A 19,293-nucleotide genomic window follows, 5' to 3' on the forward strand; every position below is an offset into this window, starting at 1 on the left:
AATGAAACAGTCATACTGAAAAATTCTGAAGGCATTTTTTGTAGTAATCAAAAATGATTGATGCGGGTTTTGCTTTCTCATTGGCACTTTTTAAATATTAAGAAATACTTTTTAGATGAAACATATATAATGTAGATGCTATGAGCTATGAAATCAGTGTACATTTTTAGAATAAAAAGATTTATGTTTTATATTGGAGATAGAAGTCATAAAATGTTACTGTGAGAATGAATAAATCCCTGTATTTGACTAGATGCTTTTCAAAACAGGAATCCTGAAAAAAATAGCGTTCAGTAAAGTTATAATTGACATCAGAAGATGGGCTTTTGTCCATATTTCTGTTTTAATTATACCATTGGTGTACCCTCATGGACACAGTGTAACCTTTGCATTGCCAATATTAGGTACACTTCTTTATGTCCTTTTCTTACTTTTTATGTGAACTGAATAATAAAATGTAGATGCTGCAGAATGTAGACAAGAGGGATTTTAGCTTAACGTTGTCTCCAGCTGGCCGTCTGACCTTTGATAAGTCTCTTTATCTCTGTTTTGCTGTTTACAGAATAAGAGATTTGGATCAGTTCATTGTTTCTCCCATTTTTTTTTTCCCACTGAGATACACATGATGGCTGATACTTTGTGAGCAGCATAGTCACACAGTCATACGACAGATTGTGATTATAGACTCGAGGAACAGATGGTCTAGGCCGCACATTCCTGGTTCGAGTTCTAACTCCACTCTTCTCTCTCCCACTCAAGAAAACATGTCAGACAACTAGTAAAACCAGGGTGACGTTGTTAAAGAGATAACTCTAAATACATCCTAGTTTTCTTAAAAATCTTATTCTCAAACTTTGACATCTAAAGTTAATTTTGAGGTGCCTGGGTGGCTCAGTTGGGTTAAGCCTCTGACTTCAACTCCGGTCATGATCTCATGGTTCATGAGTTTGAGCCCCATGTCCGGCTCTCTGCTGACAGCTCAGATCCTGGAGCCTGCTTTGGATTCTGTGTCTCCCTCTCTCTCTGCTCCTTCCCCCACTCATGCTCTGTCTCACATTAAACTTTTAAGTAAGTAAATTTTTAACAAATTGCTTGTGAAACACTTCGTAACTCCTATTTTACCCGTGGTGGGTGGTGAGTTCATGTTCAAAAACTGATGTGTTAGGTGTTCTCTAAGATTTTTTTCTAGTTCTAAACCTATGTAATGATACATTTCTGTTATTGTCGAGCATTTCCAAAAGGTCTAATTCTTTGGTTATTCTACTTGCAGGTTTTTATTGGTAGGCATTACATGGATTAATAGTACCATGTGTATGATATAGGTTCAGAAATGTTGAGTGAATTTATCAACAAGTTAATTCCCCTTTTGTAGCTATAACACTAATTCGGAATTTGTTTTCTTCTCCTTTATCAGTACACATGATTTTGTGAATTTCAAAGATTGGTGCTGAGAAAATTGGGTTGTAACATTCTGATTCTTACTTTCAGAAACCTGTCATGACTACCCTCTTCATTTTGATAAAACAGTTTAACATTTCGCATTTGTCCACAGACTATATGAAATAGGAAATGTACTAATTACCTCTAGAAGTAGTGAGAAGTCTAAATAGACTACTGATATTATTTTCTAACCACTTGTTGTTTCTTAAACATCATGGGATAAATTATACATGTATTTCTCTGTTCATTGTTCATTAATTCCACAAATATTTATTGAAGATTCATTGTGCTGGCTATGTGCCAAGCAATATGCCAGACTAGCAGTTCTTGAAGTGTGGGCTGAGGACCCTTAGAGTCTCTTAGACCCTTTCAAGGGATTCATGAAGTGAAAACTATTTTCCTACTAGTACCAAGATATTATTTCCTGTTTTCATTGTGCTGACATTTGCACTGATGTTGGAAAAGCCAAAGCGGATAACACTGCTGGTATCTTAGTATGAATCAAGGTTTTGTGGCAACAAACTTTATTAGTAATCATTTTATGCTTTATTAACATACCCGTGCGAGGAAAAAGCCATTTTCACATAAGAATGTCCTTGATGAAGTAGTAAAATTTATATTAATTTTATTAAATCTTGACCTTGATTACATATCTTTGTAATATTCTGTGTGAAGTAATGGGAAGTACATTTTATAAAGTGTTTCTGCACACCAAAGAACAATGGTTGTCTCCGGGCAAAGCACTTGTGCAATTGTTTGGAACACCATTTTGCTTGACAGAATGACCAACAGACAAATTGCTTATTTCAACTTGGGCTTGGCATGCATTTTCTTAGTGAATGAAGTGCTGCTGCCACTTTAAGGAAAACAGCCGACAGCATTGTTGGTAATGATAAATTCGAGCTTGCAAGGTAAAAAATAAAAGTTTGGAAAACTTGTGCCTGCCACCATGAGCTTGTTTGACAGCTTCTCAGTGTTTAAAGACTTTCCTGATGAAATCAGCAGTGATATTAATGAATATAATTTTTGATATTGATAATGACATGTGTCAACTTAGGAAAGATCTGCATAACCCAGATGAACATTGCATGATGTTACAAAATCATGCAAAGTTAGACGATCCATTCAAAATGCAAGATAGACCATTGAGTTTAATGTAATTGTATGAAAAGTTTATTGATAATAGTTTCAGATGATCATTTCGTTGAGTTTTGGTATAATATCAAAGAAGAATACCTATAGTTCTCTGAAAAAGTTATTAAAATATTCCTCCCTTTCTAAGAACTTACCTGAGTGAGGCAAGATATTCATATATGCATAGTTTAGCCAAAACAACATATCACAACAGATTGAACACAGGACACATGAAAATCCAGTTTTTTTTTTGTTAAGCCAGATAGAAAAGATTTGCAAAAATAAAAAACTCATGTTTTGGATAATGCAGTTATTTTTCACTAAAAATGTCATTTAAAATATTTATTTTTTTAATTGAATACGCAAATATTTTTGAAATTACTCATTTTAATTTTCAATATGCTAAGTATTGATAGGTATGACCATATAAACAAAAGACATCCTGAGTCCTTGATAGTTTTTAGGAGTGTAAAGAGATCCTGAGATCAAAAATTAAAAAATTACTAACCCCAGAGATATTTAAGGGGGGAGAAAAAAAGCTCTTTATGTGTAGCTTTTCTTTGGTTCTCAACACCCCTGGTTCTCTGCCACTCCCTTCTTCGAAGTTAGAAGCAATATTCCTTTCTCTATAATTCCATGTACTTTATTTCCACCTCTACTAAGGAAGGCATTTAGTGCATGTCTTATGTTTCCATCTAGGTTAGTACATTTTTTGGTAGCACAGACTATATCTTACATCTTTGCATATTCATCAGTTCTTAGCACATTGTTTTCCCCAGGAATGTATATAGATGAACTGAGTAACTTTTTGAAATTCCTTATCATGTTTGTTTTTTAACTTCCACATATGAGTGAAGTCATGATATTTGTCTTTCTCTGACTGACTTATTTCACAGATGAACATAGGGGAAGGGAAGGAAAAATAAGATAAAAACAGGGAGGCAAACCATAAGAGACTCTTAGAGAACAAACTGAAGGTTGCTGAAGGGGTGTTGGGTGAGGGGATGGATTAAATGGGTGATGGGTACTAAGGAGGGCACTTGTTGGGGGGGTGCCTGGGTGGCTCAGTCAGTTAAGCATCTAGCTTCAGCTCAGGTCATGGTCTCCCAGTTCATAAATTTGAGCCCTGCATCAGGCTCTCTGCCAGTCAGCACAGAGCCTGCTTCAGATCCTCTCTTCCACTCTCTCTCTCTGTCCCTCCCCCACTCATTCTCTCTCTCTCTCTCTCTCTCTCTCTCTCTCTCTCTGTCAAGAATAAACAAACATTAAAAAAAAAAAAAGGAGGGCACTTGTTGGGATGAGCACTGGGTATTATACGTAAGTGATCAATCACTAAATCCTACTCCTGAAACCATTATTACGCTATATGTTAACTAACTTGGATTTAAAAATAATGGTAATAAATAATTAAATAAATTAAAAAAATTCCTTATCTTCAAAGTGTTATCTCTAAATGGTTTGGAAGATTGACTTAGGATTCTGAATAGCCAGGGTTCTGGCTGTTTCTTGTAACAAATGCAAACAGATCTTTGCTTAACAAAAGGGATGTCCAGTTCTAGCTAATGGCCTATTGACTGCAAGAAGTAAATGACGTAATTGAACACTTCATTCAACAAACATTAGCTGAACATAAACTGTGCTAGGCACTGTGCTAATAAGAACAACAATATTTTTATAGAACTTTATGGTAGACATTTAGATTAGTGGTTCTCAACTGGTGGCCCATGATGTTTCTTCTTTTCATAATGAAACAAGGGCAGCAACAATGAAAAAATTTTCCCACAAAACTAACTATATTCTATTCAGAATATTTCTTTTTCTAGTCTTGGTGTTAACAGTCTTTCTTTTCTGATAGTGTGGTGAGATTAGGGTTTGGGCTTTTGTTTTTATTTTATTTTTATTTGACAAAATTCAAATTTGTCTGCTCTTTGTTGACCCCAGCAGTTTTCGGGGGATATTTTACCAGCCTGTGGAAAACCACTGATGTAGACATTCTTTTGGTATTTATTGGAAAGAGATTTGACCTTTAGGTTTGACATTTTAAATCCACTAGGACAATCAGCTCATTTATTCTGGGGCTAATTATCAACTTCGTGAGTTCTCTGGATTCCGTTTATACCATCTCTCTTTGGCAGTTTATTGTTCAACTGCAAGGAAAAAAGTAAAAGGAAATAAAAATAAACCCAAACCAAAAAACCAACAAACTAATTTTAGTCAAATTTTTGGATGGCAGAGTTCTGGGGGGAAAAAAAGATGGGGAAGAAGTAAAAATTTTTGACCAAAGTAGGGCATTCGAATTATCTTTGGCTCTCAAGTCAGATGTGTTTTCAACTTCTCACCTCTTTGTAGGAACTGCTGATTCCTGTGAAAGAACCAACTGGTTTTAATTCAAATTCTCACCTTTAAGCACTGTTAGCAGTTGAGACAGCAGAGATAAATAGCAAGGTGGGAAATGATGATCCATGGAGTCAGTCATTCATGGAGTCATTCTGTCACTCAGTACATGAGTGGCTATTGGGTGCCGGATACTGGGATACCAAGATAAGAAAGATACCATCACTATGCTTAGGAACTCTATAATCCAGAAGAGGGAGACAGAGACATAAGCAATTAGTGCCCTGAAAATTGTTTTAGGGGATGTGATAGCGTATTGGCCCCTCAGTGGAGGCCAGATGGGAGAGGTTAGGAATGGTGACGAGGAGAGTAAGGATATGGAATGAAGAAGGACGTGAAGGTAAAAGTGGGAAACAGTGAACTTACTTGGGGGAAATTATGAGTATCCCGGTGTGGCAGGAGCATGGGGCAGGGTGGGATGCAGAGGTATGGTAAAAGAAAAGTCTCAAGAGTTAGGTGACAGATAGATGTGGAACTTCAGATGCTTTGTTTACGAAGTTGGACTTCACCCAAAAGATTTACCAGAATGTGTTTTGTGGGGTGGTGATAGGAAAGAAAGGGTTTTGTATGGTCAAAACGATTTGAGAGGCACCAGTTGAGACAGTTAAGCAGGTATTTACTGTGAAACCTCTTGGATTCTTTATATTGGATAGCATTTCCACAACTATTTGACTACAGACTTGTTTGGAAGGGTATCTCCTGTTTCTCAGAACATGGTTTGGGAAACCCTGAAATACGCATTGGGGAATCAACAAAAAGTTTTAATCAGAAAGTTATGGACTATCATGTAATCTGATTCTATTCTTAATGCATGGTGTGATACTGCATTAGATGTTGTTCAACCAGTGTTTTTAAACACCAGATATTTTCAAAATGATGTGCTAGATATTCTGGGAAATTAGAAAGATGCATAGGGAGTGTGTCTGGCATTAAAAACACAACATGTTGATTACTTATAAATGTTATTCTGCTAGGCAATTATTTGAATCAGAGGCAATACCAAAGTGAGGAAGTTGAGAATAAACTTGGAGAATTAGATTTTTGCTCAGTGCTAATTTCTTCAGGGTGTTTAATGTCAATTCTTTCCCCAAAGATTGTCACTCCTCAGATGCATGTGCTTCTTTTGCCTCTTTTTGGACTAGGGTTGTTTCTGGCTAGGGCCCTCACCCAGGCAGCTCAGGGAGTGTAAAGGAAAGAAAGCTGCCAAAGGGAAACTTGTTTTTTTTCCGGGCGTGTGGGGAGGTGTAGCTATTGAGTTTCTTGGCCCTCAAAAGTACTATATTATCAACATATTGAAGCTTTGGTAGATTCAAGGGGAGTCAATTCTAGACATCTTTAGGAGATATCCTGAAGGTGTATCCAAGGGGTTTGGAGAAAAAATAAAGTGAAAGAGAAAGGGAAGTTGCACCTGGTGGACAGAAAGAGCAAATCTAGAAATCTGAGAACGTCTTGGACTTTTTTTCTTCCGTAAGTCCTTACTTGTTTCACTCAGTGTCAAGGGAGAGAATCTTCAAATAATGTTCTTGAATTAATTGAATCCTTATTGAATGTTTATTGTCAGTCACATTATCTAGTAGGGAAACATGGAATCAAGTATTTAGAGTGGGTTGGTACAGCCTCAGGCTTTCATTGTCAATTGTATTGTGTGGTTAAGAGCACTGGCCCTGGAACTAGATGGCCTGTGTTCAAATCTATTAAATCATTTCAGTCCAATTACTTAAGTGCCCTAGTCCTTAGTGGATGTAGGATTTTAGCCGAATTACTTAACCTCTCTATGCCTCTACGTCTAACAATGGGAAAATGATCGTATGTATCTCTTAAGGCCACGAGGGTTAAAAGAGCCAGTAAATTGAAGTGCTTAGAGCAGTGCCTGCCACACGCCAAGGGTTTCATCAACGGTTAGCCTTAGGATATCTTGATCCTACCATTTTTGTTAGGGTAATAATTTACTGTGGAAATGCATCAAAGAGTAGTAAGTTTTTCTGGCCTAAAAAAGATTCTGTCTTTGGAGAATGGCCTGCTATATCTAAGTAGGATTGGGTGTAAATGGGCTGTTAGAAATATCTAATTCATGTAATTTTAAAATACAGTGAATATTTGTGCATGTAAACAACAATAATAATAACAGCTAACATTTGCCAAGCATATACTCTGTGCCAGAAGTTGTTCCAAGTGCTTTTTATCAGTTCATTTATTTTAGAGTTGAAACTGAGGCACCGAGGGGGTGAGCAATTTGTCCCAGATAACACAGCTAGTTAGGAACAGGGTCAGGTTCAAACCCAGGTCATCTGACCCCATAGCTCACGCATCCGCTGTGCTAGCCCATCTTTTGTGCAAATGTGTTCTGTATTTTAGATCACTTTGTCAAAATATTTAATTCCATTTACTGCAAATGTAAGTGGAAAACATTAATTAAAACATAAATCAGTTCAGCCTGAAGATAGTTCTTTTTCTGTCCTAGAGTTGCTCTTGGCATCACGTTAGAGCCATATTGACTGTGATTCTTGTGTTCTGTTGATGTAGAAGATTGAATTGGATTTCACCAAGGCATCTGGATGCACGTGTCTGTTCTTTAGAACTGTTTTTCACCTTATATCTTAGCTACATATTTTCAGAGTAGTGTGTAAGTAATGTCACTTTACATGCAGTTTGCAAAATTAGCTGGTTTTTCTGCTATAATTAGGGTTAGAGCTTTAAAAATATAAGGGTTCTATCAAATCCTCACCTATGAGATGTGTGCTTCATAGGATTTTAAAACGGAGAGCATTGAGATGAATATACTTTTTGCATTCTTCAGTGCAAAAATACTAGACTGCTCTAAAAGTTGATCATTTTAGTTGTTCTACTTTCTTGGTGCGAATGTAACACTTCAGGGGTTTGCTTTTAAAGAAAACTGGGCAAAACTAATTTGCCACTAGATGGAGCCCTGGCTCTTTGGGTAGAAAGAAATGTACCAGTCTGGACGTTAAATCACACAGTCATATCACGCTGGAGGGCCCCCCGGTATTCGAGGCCCCCAGCTTTTAATTGTAGAATGCATCTTTGTTCTTTGCCTGACCTGCAGAGTGACATCACTCCCTTTCTTCCTGTGTGCTGGCTTTGACACAAGCCAGATGGCCGAGGCCATCGGTAGGCGCGCAGGCCGCCTGGTACCGCAGTTGATGAAACAGGATAGGAAGACGTTTTATGGTCAGCTGTGGGAGCACAATGAGGCAGCAGCTTCGCTAAGTAATTACATTCATCGTGCACACTTTATTCCTCTCGGAGAAGGTCACATGGAAAAAAAAATACGTTTTTATTTATAGCGTTGTGAGGTATAGACCTTTGATCTTTTATTAGTCAGTAGTCTGCTCCAAAGGAATGCTCTTTTCCCTGTTCTGCAGTCACTCGTGAAAATGACATGTTTATTTATGTTTAATGGTTCTTTTCGGCTGTGCATTGTGATACTTACCTTCCCTCTTCCTCCCTTTTGTCTCCAGTTCATAACACAAAAATGTTTTAGGTTTGTAGCGAGTTTAGTTTGAAGAAGTCAGAGTTCAGGTATGTTAATACAAGCAGATTTCTGTCAGATATACTCCAGAGTGATTTGGTAAAATACATTACTGTTTATTATGTGTTTGTTCTTCAAGGATGTCAGAAGAGACCAGGAACAGACTTTTATTCTGGGGGGATGAGGGCCAGGAAATGAATAAGACTTTCATCTTATGTCCATTTTTGGACATTTAGTGGTTAAGGTCACTTGTGATGCCAACTTAAAATAAAATATTAGAAGTTAGTATTAATCTAGTATTTTCCAGGCTTCGTTTGAAGTTTATCAGTGGCAGGATCGTACAAAACTTGAAGGAAAATACCAGCTGAACTTTTCTCTAAAGTTTAACACTTACACAGTTTTGAGATTCTTCCACATAGATTCATTTCCAAAACTTTATAAAATAGTTTTAGCCTTTTTAAGGCTAGGTTGTGAATATTACTCACAGAATTGGCCTAGAAATTATAAATGATAAGGTCCGATGGAAATTCCTATTTCCTATGCTTTGTTCAAACTTAACACGTTCTAAAGTGAAGTCTCCTGGTTGTCTGTAGGGTATTTGGCTCTCTATTTAAAAAAAAAAAAAAAAGATTAAGAAAGAAACTGTAACAAAAGGATTCTCTTCATCTTGCAATATTTTACAGTCTTCTTCAGGGAGGGAGATTTACAAATAATTGCTGGAAGGAGGCAACATGGTGTAAAGGAAAGAGCGTGGCTTTGCAGTGAGATAAAACAGGGTTTTCTAATACCTTTTCCACTGGTTATTTGCTATGTGCCCTTGGACCTTTGAGCCTCGATTTCCTCACATATGTACTGGGGGATAAAACCTACCTCCTAGGTTTATTGTAAGAATTAAATGATACAATGTGTGTATTAGGCCCCAGACGGTTCCTCTCACATGGTATGGACTCAGTAAATGCTGATTCTTTTCAACTGTTTTAAACTTGGTCTCTTTTCTGACCTCTTGCAAAGTGTGTTCACAGATTACACTTTTATATCTTGTATGTTTTTTTCATAAGATGTAAATAAGCCTGGGTTGCAAGTAAGCTCACCATTTGAAAAATAGGCATTTGAAATTTATTACCACTGTGTGTATGTGTTCAGTTCCAGATAAAACCGTAACCATCAATTGTGCAATGAATGTGGTTAATTAACATTTGTGATGTTTTAATTTGTTTTTGTTTTCTTTTTTTCTCCTACTCAGCTCTTGCCCCTGTTCTTTGCCTCTCGTTTTGTTGGTGAAGATATCACAGTGATGTCTGCATTCAACCTGCTGCATTTGGTGACAAAGAGCCAGCCAGTAGCCCTGCGAGCCTGTGGGCTTCCCTCAGGTTGCTGATTCTTGTCCTGTACCTAGTGAGGGCACTGGTCTGGGTGGGTGTTTCTGCTGCAGGAAATGATACACCAGAACGTTTTGCTAAATTCCGTTTTCTTTCACTTGGGCCCTAATTTGAAGACGGAAATTGGTTATAAATCACCACTCTACTTGGAGTAACACTCATTTCCACAATCCTTATAACTCTTGGAAACATTGTCCAGTTTCCTTGTTCAGTCTATAATTGTCACTAATATTTCATGATATCTTCTTGTTCTTTAATGCACACTACACATCTGAAAATCATAATGTTCACGAGAGGCTGGCAGTCTTCATAAGAAACTGCCCCGAATCACCCAAATAGGATATTCATCTCTTGTTAAAGGATAATGAAAATGGTTTTCGTTTCACATGTGGCCATTACTTTGGGAGCGGAAAAATGAAAATGAACAACCGTAGTATAATACAGTTACTTATTTATTATAGTCAAAAAGAAATGATGTTGTACTTAACAATGACCAAATAAACAGAACATATATAGCATGCACGTGTCAACTGGTTCTTAATTTAGAACCACTCACTATACTTTTAAAAAATGTGATTTTCAGCTTGTTACACAAGTGAGGCATGAAAGTCCAAAATTGCCTTATGTGCCTATAGCATGAACTTAATATTTTACTTTTATTATGAAAGTCAGAATGGTCAGATATTTTGTGTGAACATTATTATCAACATTATTTCTATTTTCTACTAATATACATATCTCTATTGCTATATTGTCTAGAGAATTTAATTCCAGCTCATTAAACATTCACTGAATATTAACTGTGAGTGCCGGGCATTGTGTGAAGCAGTGAGGATATAATGATACAGAAGATCAAGCTGATTTCTCTAATGAGCACAGGGTGGAAATGGTGCTGTGTGAAGACCGTTGAACTGTGTGGTGATAGGGCTGAATGAAGTTAGGGGAATTCAGAGAAGGGTGGTCCTCGTTCTTTGGTGGGGGGGAAAACATTTGGAAAGGAGGGAAGGTCTCTGAAGTTTAAAGGAGGGCTTTGTGGAGGATATAGTTTCTAAGCTAAATCTCAATCTATAAGCATCAGTTAGCCAGGTGGCCAATGAGTGGGAAGGACAGCTCTCCGGTATGGACTAGCGTGGGCAAGACACGAAGGCCCGAAGGAGCAAGGTACGTCCAGTGAGAGGCAGGTTATTTAATATGGCCAGCTCGGGTGGGGGAGCGCAAGCACGAGGCGAGGAAGGAAGGTAGCCAGATCATGAAATGTCTTAGGTGATGTTTTAAAGAATTTAAATCCTGGAGAAGGGGAAGAAGGTGAAATAACATGACTCGGTTTGCATTTTATAAGGATTATTGATTTAGTATGATGGAAAGTCCATGCTGGTTCCAGATGTTTCTGAGAAGGCTGGGATGGCAACCTGATTTGAAGGGTGGCTAAGGCCTTTGTTTTGAAGCTGTATTTGAGTAGTAAACGGCTGTTGTTTTTGTTGTTGTTGTTAAATAGATTTTATGTCTATTTGTGGTGACTTGAGAGGCTAATGAAGCTTCGTGCATTGAGGGCCCCAATCACTCTGTCAGTACTTTTTCCTCCCCGAGCCAGCCATGCCCCTGCATCGCCACCACAGAAAACACTGGGGGAGTTTGAGTTTGAGGCTGGAGGGGACTCAGAAAGTGCAGAAAGTGCTGAGAGCCTCAGGTTTGGAAAGAAGGGGGGAGGGACTCGAGAGAGATTCAGGTTGTAGAACTGACAAGGTTTACCTGCTGAATTGTATATGAGCTTGAGGGAGAACAGCAATTAACGCAGTCCCTGTGCCACGTGGAACTTTTTCCTAACAATGCGTTATATATGAGAGTTATTTAGTTTATATATAACCAAGTTTCCCACTGAATAACACCCCAAAGTGTGAAAAGCACCAATATTGTTCTTGTAACATGAGTTTTCTATACACAGAGGAGGCTGAGTATTTACAGAAACACCTCATTAGTTAATAAATAAGTAATAATATATTCCTTGAGATATTAGAATCATGGAATTAAAGGATTTCATGATGGAATTGTTTAATTGAGATATAAGTGTCTTTAAATTTTGGTATCAAAATGATTCAACAATAAATTCGACAAAACTGATAATTCTTGAGTGGTAACCATTACTGCACAGGGCTTAAACACACAGATTCTGGAGTCTGAGTTTGAAGGCTGGCCGTGCCGCTTAACTGGCTGTGTACCAGGTCTTCCTCATTTGTAATATGAGAGTTAATAATAGCATTAGGTTGCTGTAGGGGATGAAGTAGATGAGGATGTGAAAAGTGCATAGGACAATGGCTGGAATTCAGTAAGCACAATATATAAATGTTAACTAAGTTCACTGTAGGTCTCTGTGTCTGTCTATCTATCTATCTTATCTATTATCTATCGATCTATCATGAATTTTCCTAGTATAATAGACTTTTAAGAACATTTAAATATGTCCTATCTTTCATTTAACTATTTTCACTTTAATACGAACCACAAATGCACTTAATGTTTGAGAAATAACCATCTCAACCTGTTTTTATAGCTTTATTTTACTTAATGCATCCTGCTGAACCGGAATTCAAGTCCTGTATACATGTTTCTTTTATTCTAACTATCCAGGACTGATGGAAGCTCAGTCTCTTGCTTTTCTGGCCTGCAAATCCATTTTAATTCGCTAGATGAATTGGCTAGAATAGTATTCCATAATTCCTTAGCCATTAAGGCACCACTTACTTTTTACAGTGTTAATGAAAGTCAGTCTTCCAGCATTTACATATTTTATGACTTGAATATTAGTAAAATTGTTACCATCCACTTCTCTAACAGAATTCTACTGTTAGAAATATAGAAATGTTGAAGAAATAAAGTTCAATAGCAATAAAACCAACTGTTTATATTTTGAAAAGAGAAGTTGAAGTGGGCATTCTTGTCCTTATTACTTTGTGTAAGTATGGAGGGAAGAGGCCGATACTGGAGATATGGGAAATTAAGGTGAAAGTCTGGAGTCTTGCTTTAATTTACTGTTCCCTGGTCAAAACCTATTACAACAAAATTCTCTGTAAATCAAAAAGATTTCTGCTCCCTTAGCCAGTACCCTACTAATTTCAGGTATTATTCAATACAAAATAATTCCAGAACTAAAAAATAATTGGAACAGGCTCTTAAAATTGATTATAACTGGATTGACCTGTAGGAAGGCCACATCCCAGAAGAGTGATCTATCATTTTTCAGCTTTGACTTCTTTTACTTCTTATTTTTAAATAAAGCATAATATTAATTTAGAGCTCATTAAGTGCATCTGAGTTATGGTTCATTCATGTTTGTAATTAAAGGTAATTTCTTTCTCTCTCAGAATTTTGTCTTAATTTCCTATAACAGTTTCATTTTGTATTAAAAGAGCACTGGGATAGGAGTCAGAAAACTCTAACCACAGCCCTGTCGTTAACTTGTGTGACCTTGAACATGACTGTAAACCTCTTCAGATCTCAGTCTCTTTATCTTTAAAACGAAGAATTCAAATTAGATCATCTATTCAGTTCTGAGATTCTGTGATTTTATTAACTATTACTTGTTTTTATTTTTGGCTTTGGCTTAATCAAATCTGGAAACTAATTAATGGCTAGGAATTTGTAGAAACATCTGCCACGTTGTGGTGGGAGAACAGAAATCTTTTCCACATTTGAACATTAGAATTCCTTACCACCAAATCAAGACTGAAGCATTATCTGAGGAGGGATTAGGGAGCACAGTTTTATACATAGTTTCAGTGCTTGATAAAAATTAAGTCTAATTGTAGCTTAGACTAGATAGCATGGTAGCTTCCAGCCAAGTGAAAGTATTTGTCTAAATAGTACTAATTACGGTGATAAATCATACTTTTCTTTAACATCATACACATAATATGTGGTTGTTACTTGACTTCATTGGTGTATTTTACAGTCACCATGGATTGAAGAGCCACATGGCTCTTGGGCAGCTCGTAAAGATACCATATCATAATATTCTAATGTAGAAATTACAAGCCTTAGAGATATTTTGCAAATGGTGTTTGCAAGTCATAGAATATCATCTGTATAACTAGAACTCTCTAGAGCTTAGCACAATGCCTGGCACTTAATAAATATTTGTTAAGTGAATGGATAAACATTTGGAAAGTTTACATGTAGGTGAAGTGATAGCTAAAACAGAGAATACAAATTTACTTGAGCCTCTTTTGCATGGGAAGATTAAAAGTAAAGTTTATAGTTTGGTTGGCTTTTGAATATATTATGGAAAACAATTTCCTTTCTCTTTTCTCACTTTATTGCATTTTGTCCAATGCAGTTGATACCTGAGATATAAAACACATTGTAGCTTAACAGAGAGCAAAAAAGGGGTAACACAGATTCAATATATATTATCCAGACTTGTGTTTTTTTTTTTCTTCAAACAGTTGGGGTTTTGGTAGTAGATAAAATTTTGAGGAAGGGAATAAGTACATACTATGCTTATTATGAGAATTAGGAATTCCGGCTCTTTTGATCACTTTTCTCTGGAGCAAATTAATGTTGTTTGCTGTGCTTTAAAATTTCCATTTGTAAAGAGGAACTACAAGAGATATGCACCAAAGCACCATCCACAAGTAAGAATAATTACTGTCCAAGTTTGAGCTGGCAATAGTTCATTAATGGCATCTAATATTATATTTACTTACCTTGAAAAAAAATAATTGAAATCATCAGTGTGCTGTTCATCTACTGCATAGGCTGGCCTTCTATTCCAGTTTTATTTTTTAACCTTTTATGGTTAAGAAAAGATGAACTATCTTCATGATTCTTTGATAAAAGTTATGACTCTAATCTCCCAGAAAGTACTTATGTGCACCTACACACAATTTTGTATGTAATTCAAAGGTTTTTGTTAGATATTCTGAAACTCGTAAGGGAAGGGCTCTTTGACCACAGGTTCAGAACCTGTGTTCTAAAAGATACACGTGAAACCAACATAAAAAACTCTGATTAGAACACAGTATTCCTGATTTCTTTATTCATATCACCAGTGGAATTCTCAGCCACGTATTTGGATGAATGCCCTCCATTCTTCAGTTTCACCATTGTCTTACATGTTAATCTTACCTAACTTCTTTTATTACATTAAAATGCTTTGAGGGAGATTTCTTTTTAGAGAACATAGTGTTTAAAAAATAGACATACAAATTTCAACTCACACAATTCACAAAATAATTCGCAATTAATTGATTGAATGGTACCTACTTTTCCAGTAGATGGCGCTAGGTTTACATTCTTTCACAGCATGAACGTGTACTGCTCTCATTAGCACATAGGTGCATTGTGAAAACTTAAACAAAAGTATGTCAAGAATATTACGTTAAGAACATGTGGATTTACAAACCACAAATTTTTCTGCTTATATAATGTTCAAACAATATTTGTAGAGTGCAAAACCTTTTTCCATTTTCATTAGGATCCAAGTCCCTTATGCTTGGACATCTCATCGAAATTGTCTTTCATGTGTGGACTTTCTATAAACTGAAACAAGTTTTCATAAATTAACTTATCTTAAATCCAAATAGTGATTTAACAGTAATTTATAGTATTATATGCAACTAAATTTTCTTCAGCAGACCACCCAAGAATGAAAGAAAATTTCACATTTTGTTTTGCCGTGTTTCAAATTTTTATATAATCTTGAAAATGTTATTAGTTTAACATGTTGATTGTTATACATGAATAGTTTTTTACATGAATTAAAATATTTTTGGAAACTAAGAAAAATTATATTTAAAATGTTGACTAATGAGTGCTCTGATGCAGCTATTTTTTTTCTAAAAAAAATGTTTTAGTAGCTCTATGACATAATAAAGTTTTAATGTTAATGTTGAAAACTTGCTGTATGACATCCAATTCCCACATGAGTTTTAAAAGTTATTTGCGCACAAGGCTAAATTATAGAACAATACATCTGTATGAATAAGGTGTTGGGCATATGGTTTGTTAAAGGTGGATTTTGTTAATTTGTTGGTAAATATGGAATAAATTCTTCATATGTACATTAGTAATTACCAAATATGTAGCAACATCTAGTAGCAACAGAGATGAAAATGGGGACAAACAAAAGAACAAATTTTAGTTTGAGAAATTCACTGGTCAGCTAATTAACAATGACTGGAAAGAATATAAAACATATGAGTTCTGAAAACAAATGATAATTCTACAGGGTTAGATTATCTAGACAATATGGACTTTGGGGGAATCTTATAAGTGAAGTTATTAGGTGTTTGTCCATCTAAACATGTTCACAGTAATGTTACCTATCAGATCATAGAAGGATTTATTCAGATAAGCCTGAGCCACCTTTTGCTGTCATTAAACATATGTTTAATGAAGGAATGAGGACTGCCTGGCAGTTCTCGGAGACTCTCTAATATTGAGGTTACAGACTTGATGGACTGTCATCGTCGGTCTCTTCCAGTTTATAGCTTCATCCTAAACATTTTAATTAGGGATTAAATTTCCATGACTGTTTTTGCCAGACACAGTTTAATTTAAAGTGCTTTGAAATAAAAAGATTTCACTGAGATGCAATGGCAAATTATTTCTAATTACTTTTTGTGCCTTTGCATTAAAAATCAAGCATTTATTTAAAAGATGAAAATTTCCATTTGTTTATTTTCAACTCCCTAATATTTTTCTCTTTTCTTTTTTTACATTTAGTATGTTTGTACTTGTGTTAGTCACTTAAAAATGCATGTTATAAAAAATATACCATGAAATGATGAAGATATCAGTTATTTAAGTGATTTGTAAGACCTATACATTTATAGAATTTAAATTCACTCAACTGTTAGGATAAGCATTTCCTTCAACAATAGATACATTTATTATATTTAGCCACATAATTACAAACAGAATGGAGTGTTAATTTAAATCATTAGAGTATTTGAAGAAACAGATTAGAAGCTTAGTCTGTACTTACGAGTTTATTTCTACCACCAGTTTGCTTTCTGGCCCCATGAATCTGTTTTGTGTCCTTTATTCTTTTCTTCATCTCTAAACTAAGCATGATAGAACTTTCTTGTCAAACCTTTCACAATTAGATATAACCCTCAGGTGTTAACATTATTTCACATTTCCCAGAATTTACTCTGTGTGACTTTAATCCCTGGCTGTAAGGGGAATAAGCTGGAAAAATTAAAAAAGGAGGGGGGTGGGATGTCAAAAAAGTCTGGGAAAGGTGATCGGCCAAAGTCTATTTCTAATGTAGGAAATCCTTGGTTCCTGCCAAGTGATCCCTGGAAAGGCAGAAATTTTTTGTCTCTTTAGTTCACAACTGCATCTCAGCAAGTAGAATTGTGTCTGTCACATAATAAGTGTTCAATAAATATTTGTGGAATGAATGAATGGGTGTAAATAAGTAGTATCAGCTTATGTATCAAAATAATGGCACGTTGTAAGTAATGTGATCTCTGTTTTTAAGGAATGTACATTCTGGTGAGAAAGATGGCCATTTAAGTCCTAGTTTTGTTATCTATAGGATGAAAGAAGTTATATAGTTGATGGTTTTATGATTCTATATAAATATTTCCTCCTTTGTTTTGCTCTGGTGGGAGGGAGTAAAAGAAGTTAGAAGCGCCGTGCCTCTCTCTTTCTGCACAGAATGGCAGACTGGCTTCTTGGAATAGGATCTGAAGCAATGACAGTTCTTCTGAAGGATATTGAAGGAATGTGTAGATGTAATTAGCAGGAAGTGTTGGGGGTGGGGGGATGGCGGCATGGGGGTGGGAATGGACTGTGAGCACATGGGTGAGTAAAAAATGGGCATGTTAAAGCACAACAAAGCATGAGTTCAAGAAAGAAATGTAATGAATGACTAAATTAAAGCAGGAACACTGCAGACCAGAGAGCCTGGCTCTCATTAACCAGGTGTGTGACCACGTCCTGTAACTTTGTTAGGCCTTGGTCTCCTCATGAGAACTTTGGACTAGGAGTTTATCACTTTCCGAATTGTAACCGGAGGAACACTGGTTCTACTAAAGCCATGTAAACTGATCTCATTGTCAAATTGAGAAACTGCATACTACCATATTGTATCAATTCTATTCTCACATTTTATCATCTCGATAATCAGGATGCAGTTTAAACCATTGTGTGAGAAAATATTGTGTCATTGGCAACTTTTTAACTTTTCTAGTGGAGCATAAAATAATGGTGTGTCAGAATACCACATACTTAATAATGCACATCAGCATTAAGAAAATCTCTGAGATCTTCATTAAAAAGCCCACGTAATGTTGATTTTTCCAGTCTGGTTGGACTGTGGAAACTTATTCTTGCCAATCCCCCCCTGCTCCCCACAAGAACAACCTGTTAGCGTTTTTTTTAGAGCCAGTGTTTTACAGATTACATTTTGGGGAATGCTGGCTTAGGTAATCTCATAGTCTTAAATCCAGAGATTTAATGGAGTATTAGCCATAATAATAGATTCAAATGTAGAACTCGAGAGAGGTAATAAAGGATTCAGAGTAGTAATAAAGGCAAAAATATTTTAATCCATCATCATTTTTTTTTCACTGATTTTAAATATTATTGTAGGGTTTTTTTTTTTCTTTTCTTTCTTTCTTTCTTTCTTTCTTTCTTTCTTTCTTTCTTTCTTTCTTTCTTTCAAGTAATTTCTCCACTCAATGTGGGGCTTGAATCTATAACCCAGAGATCAAGAGTCACATGCTCCACTGACTGAACCAGCCAGGTACCCCTATTTATTGCAGTTTTTTTTTTTAAAGTTTACTTATTTATTTTTGAGAGAGAGAGAGACAGAGACAGAGCGAGCGAGCAAGGGAGGGGCAGAGAGAGGGAGAGAGAGAATCCTAAGCAGGCTCTGTGCTGTCAGCTCAGAGCCTGACGTCGGGCTGTATCTCACGAACTGCGAGATCATGACCTGAGGCGAGATCGAGAGTCAGACGCTTAACCGACTGAGCCACCCAGGCGCCCCTGTTGTAGTTTTTAAACTAACTTCCAAGAAACATAGCCAAAGGCATCAGTTAGAACACATCTTTTAGGAAGAAAATTTAAATATAATTAATTAAAATGGAGAGTTGTATAAATCTTTAAATACAACGTATACTTACTTAGTACTTACTCTTTCCCAGGCACGTTGCTAGGTGCTAGGAGTACAAAGATAACCAACATATATATGTACACTGTCTTTCAAGGAGATTGTCTAGTTCAGAAGAAGCCTTATGGCTTTCCTTTACTTGTCCGGGTGACAAAGAAAAATGTGAGATTTTTTGACTTTTTTCTCCAGACACTTTCACATTTTTTTCTGGAACATATGTACTCAAATTCAGCTGACCATTGAGTAGCAATTGTAGACTTGTTTGCTGCCCATTGTTTTAGAATTAATTTAGATTTTAAATTTGATTTGAGCAGTAATGTAATTTTGGAAATTTACAA

The 19,293-nt window shown here is 36.1% G+C and overlaps 1 protein-coding gene across 3 annotated transcripts in view; it reads left to right on the plus strand.

Annotated features, from left to right (window-relative positions):
• Positions 1–19,293, plus strand: part of MSRB3 (methionine sulfoxide reductase B3) — a 172,293-nt gene that overhangs the window by 20,929 nt on the left and 132,071 nt on the right. For 2 of the 3 annotated variants that reach the window (XM_015079522.3, XM_015079523.3), the window contains exon 2: positions 9,702–9,828. The exons of the other annotated variant lie outside the window; for it this stretch is intronic. In XM_015079522.3, coding sequence (XP_014935008.2) covers positions 9,753–9,828 — 76 coding nt within the window. In that variant the 5' untranslated portion in view covers positions 9,702–9,752. The remainder of the gene's footprint in view (positions 1–9,701; positions 9,829–19,293) is intronic. 3 annotated transcript variants of the gene reach the window in all.

This window comes from Acinonyx jubatus, chromosome B4 (genome assembly GCF_027475565.1).
Source record: "Acinonyx jubatus isolate Ajub_Pintada_27869175 chromosome B4, VMU_Ajub_asm_v1.0, whole genome shotgun sequence".
In the NCBI taxonomy this organism is placed as follows: Eukaryota; Metazoa; Chordata; class Mammalia; order Carnivora; family Felidae; genus Acinonyx; species Acinonyx jubatus.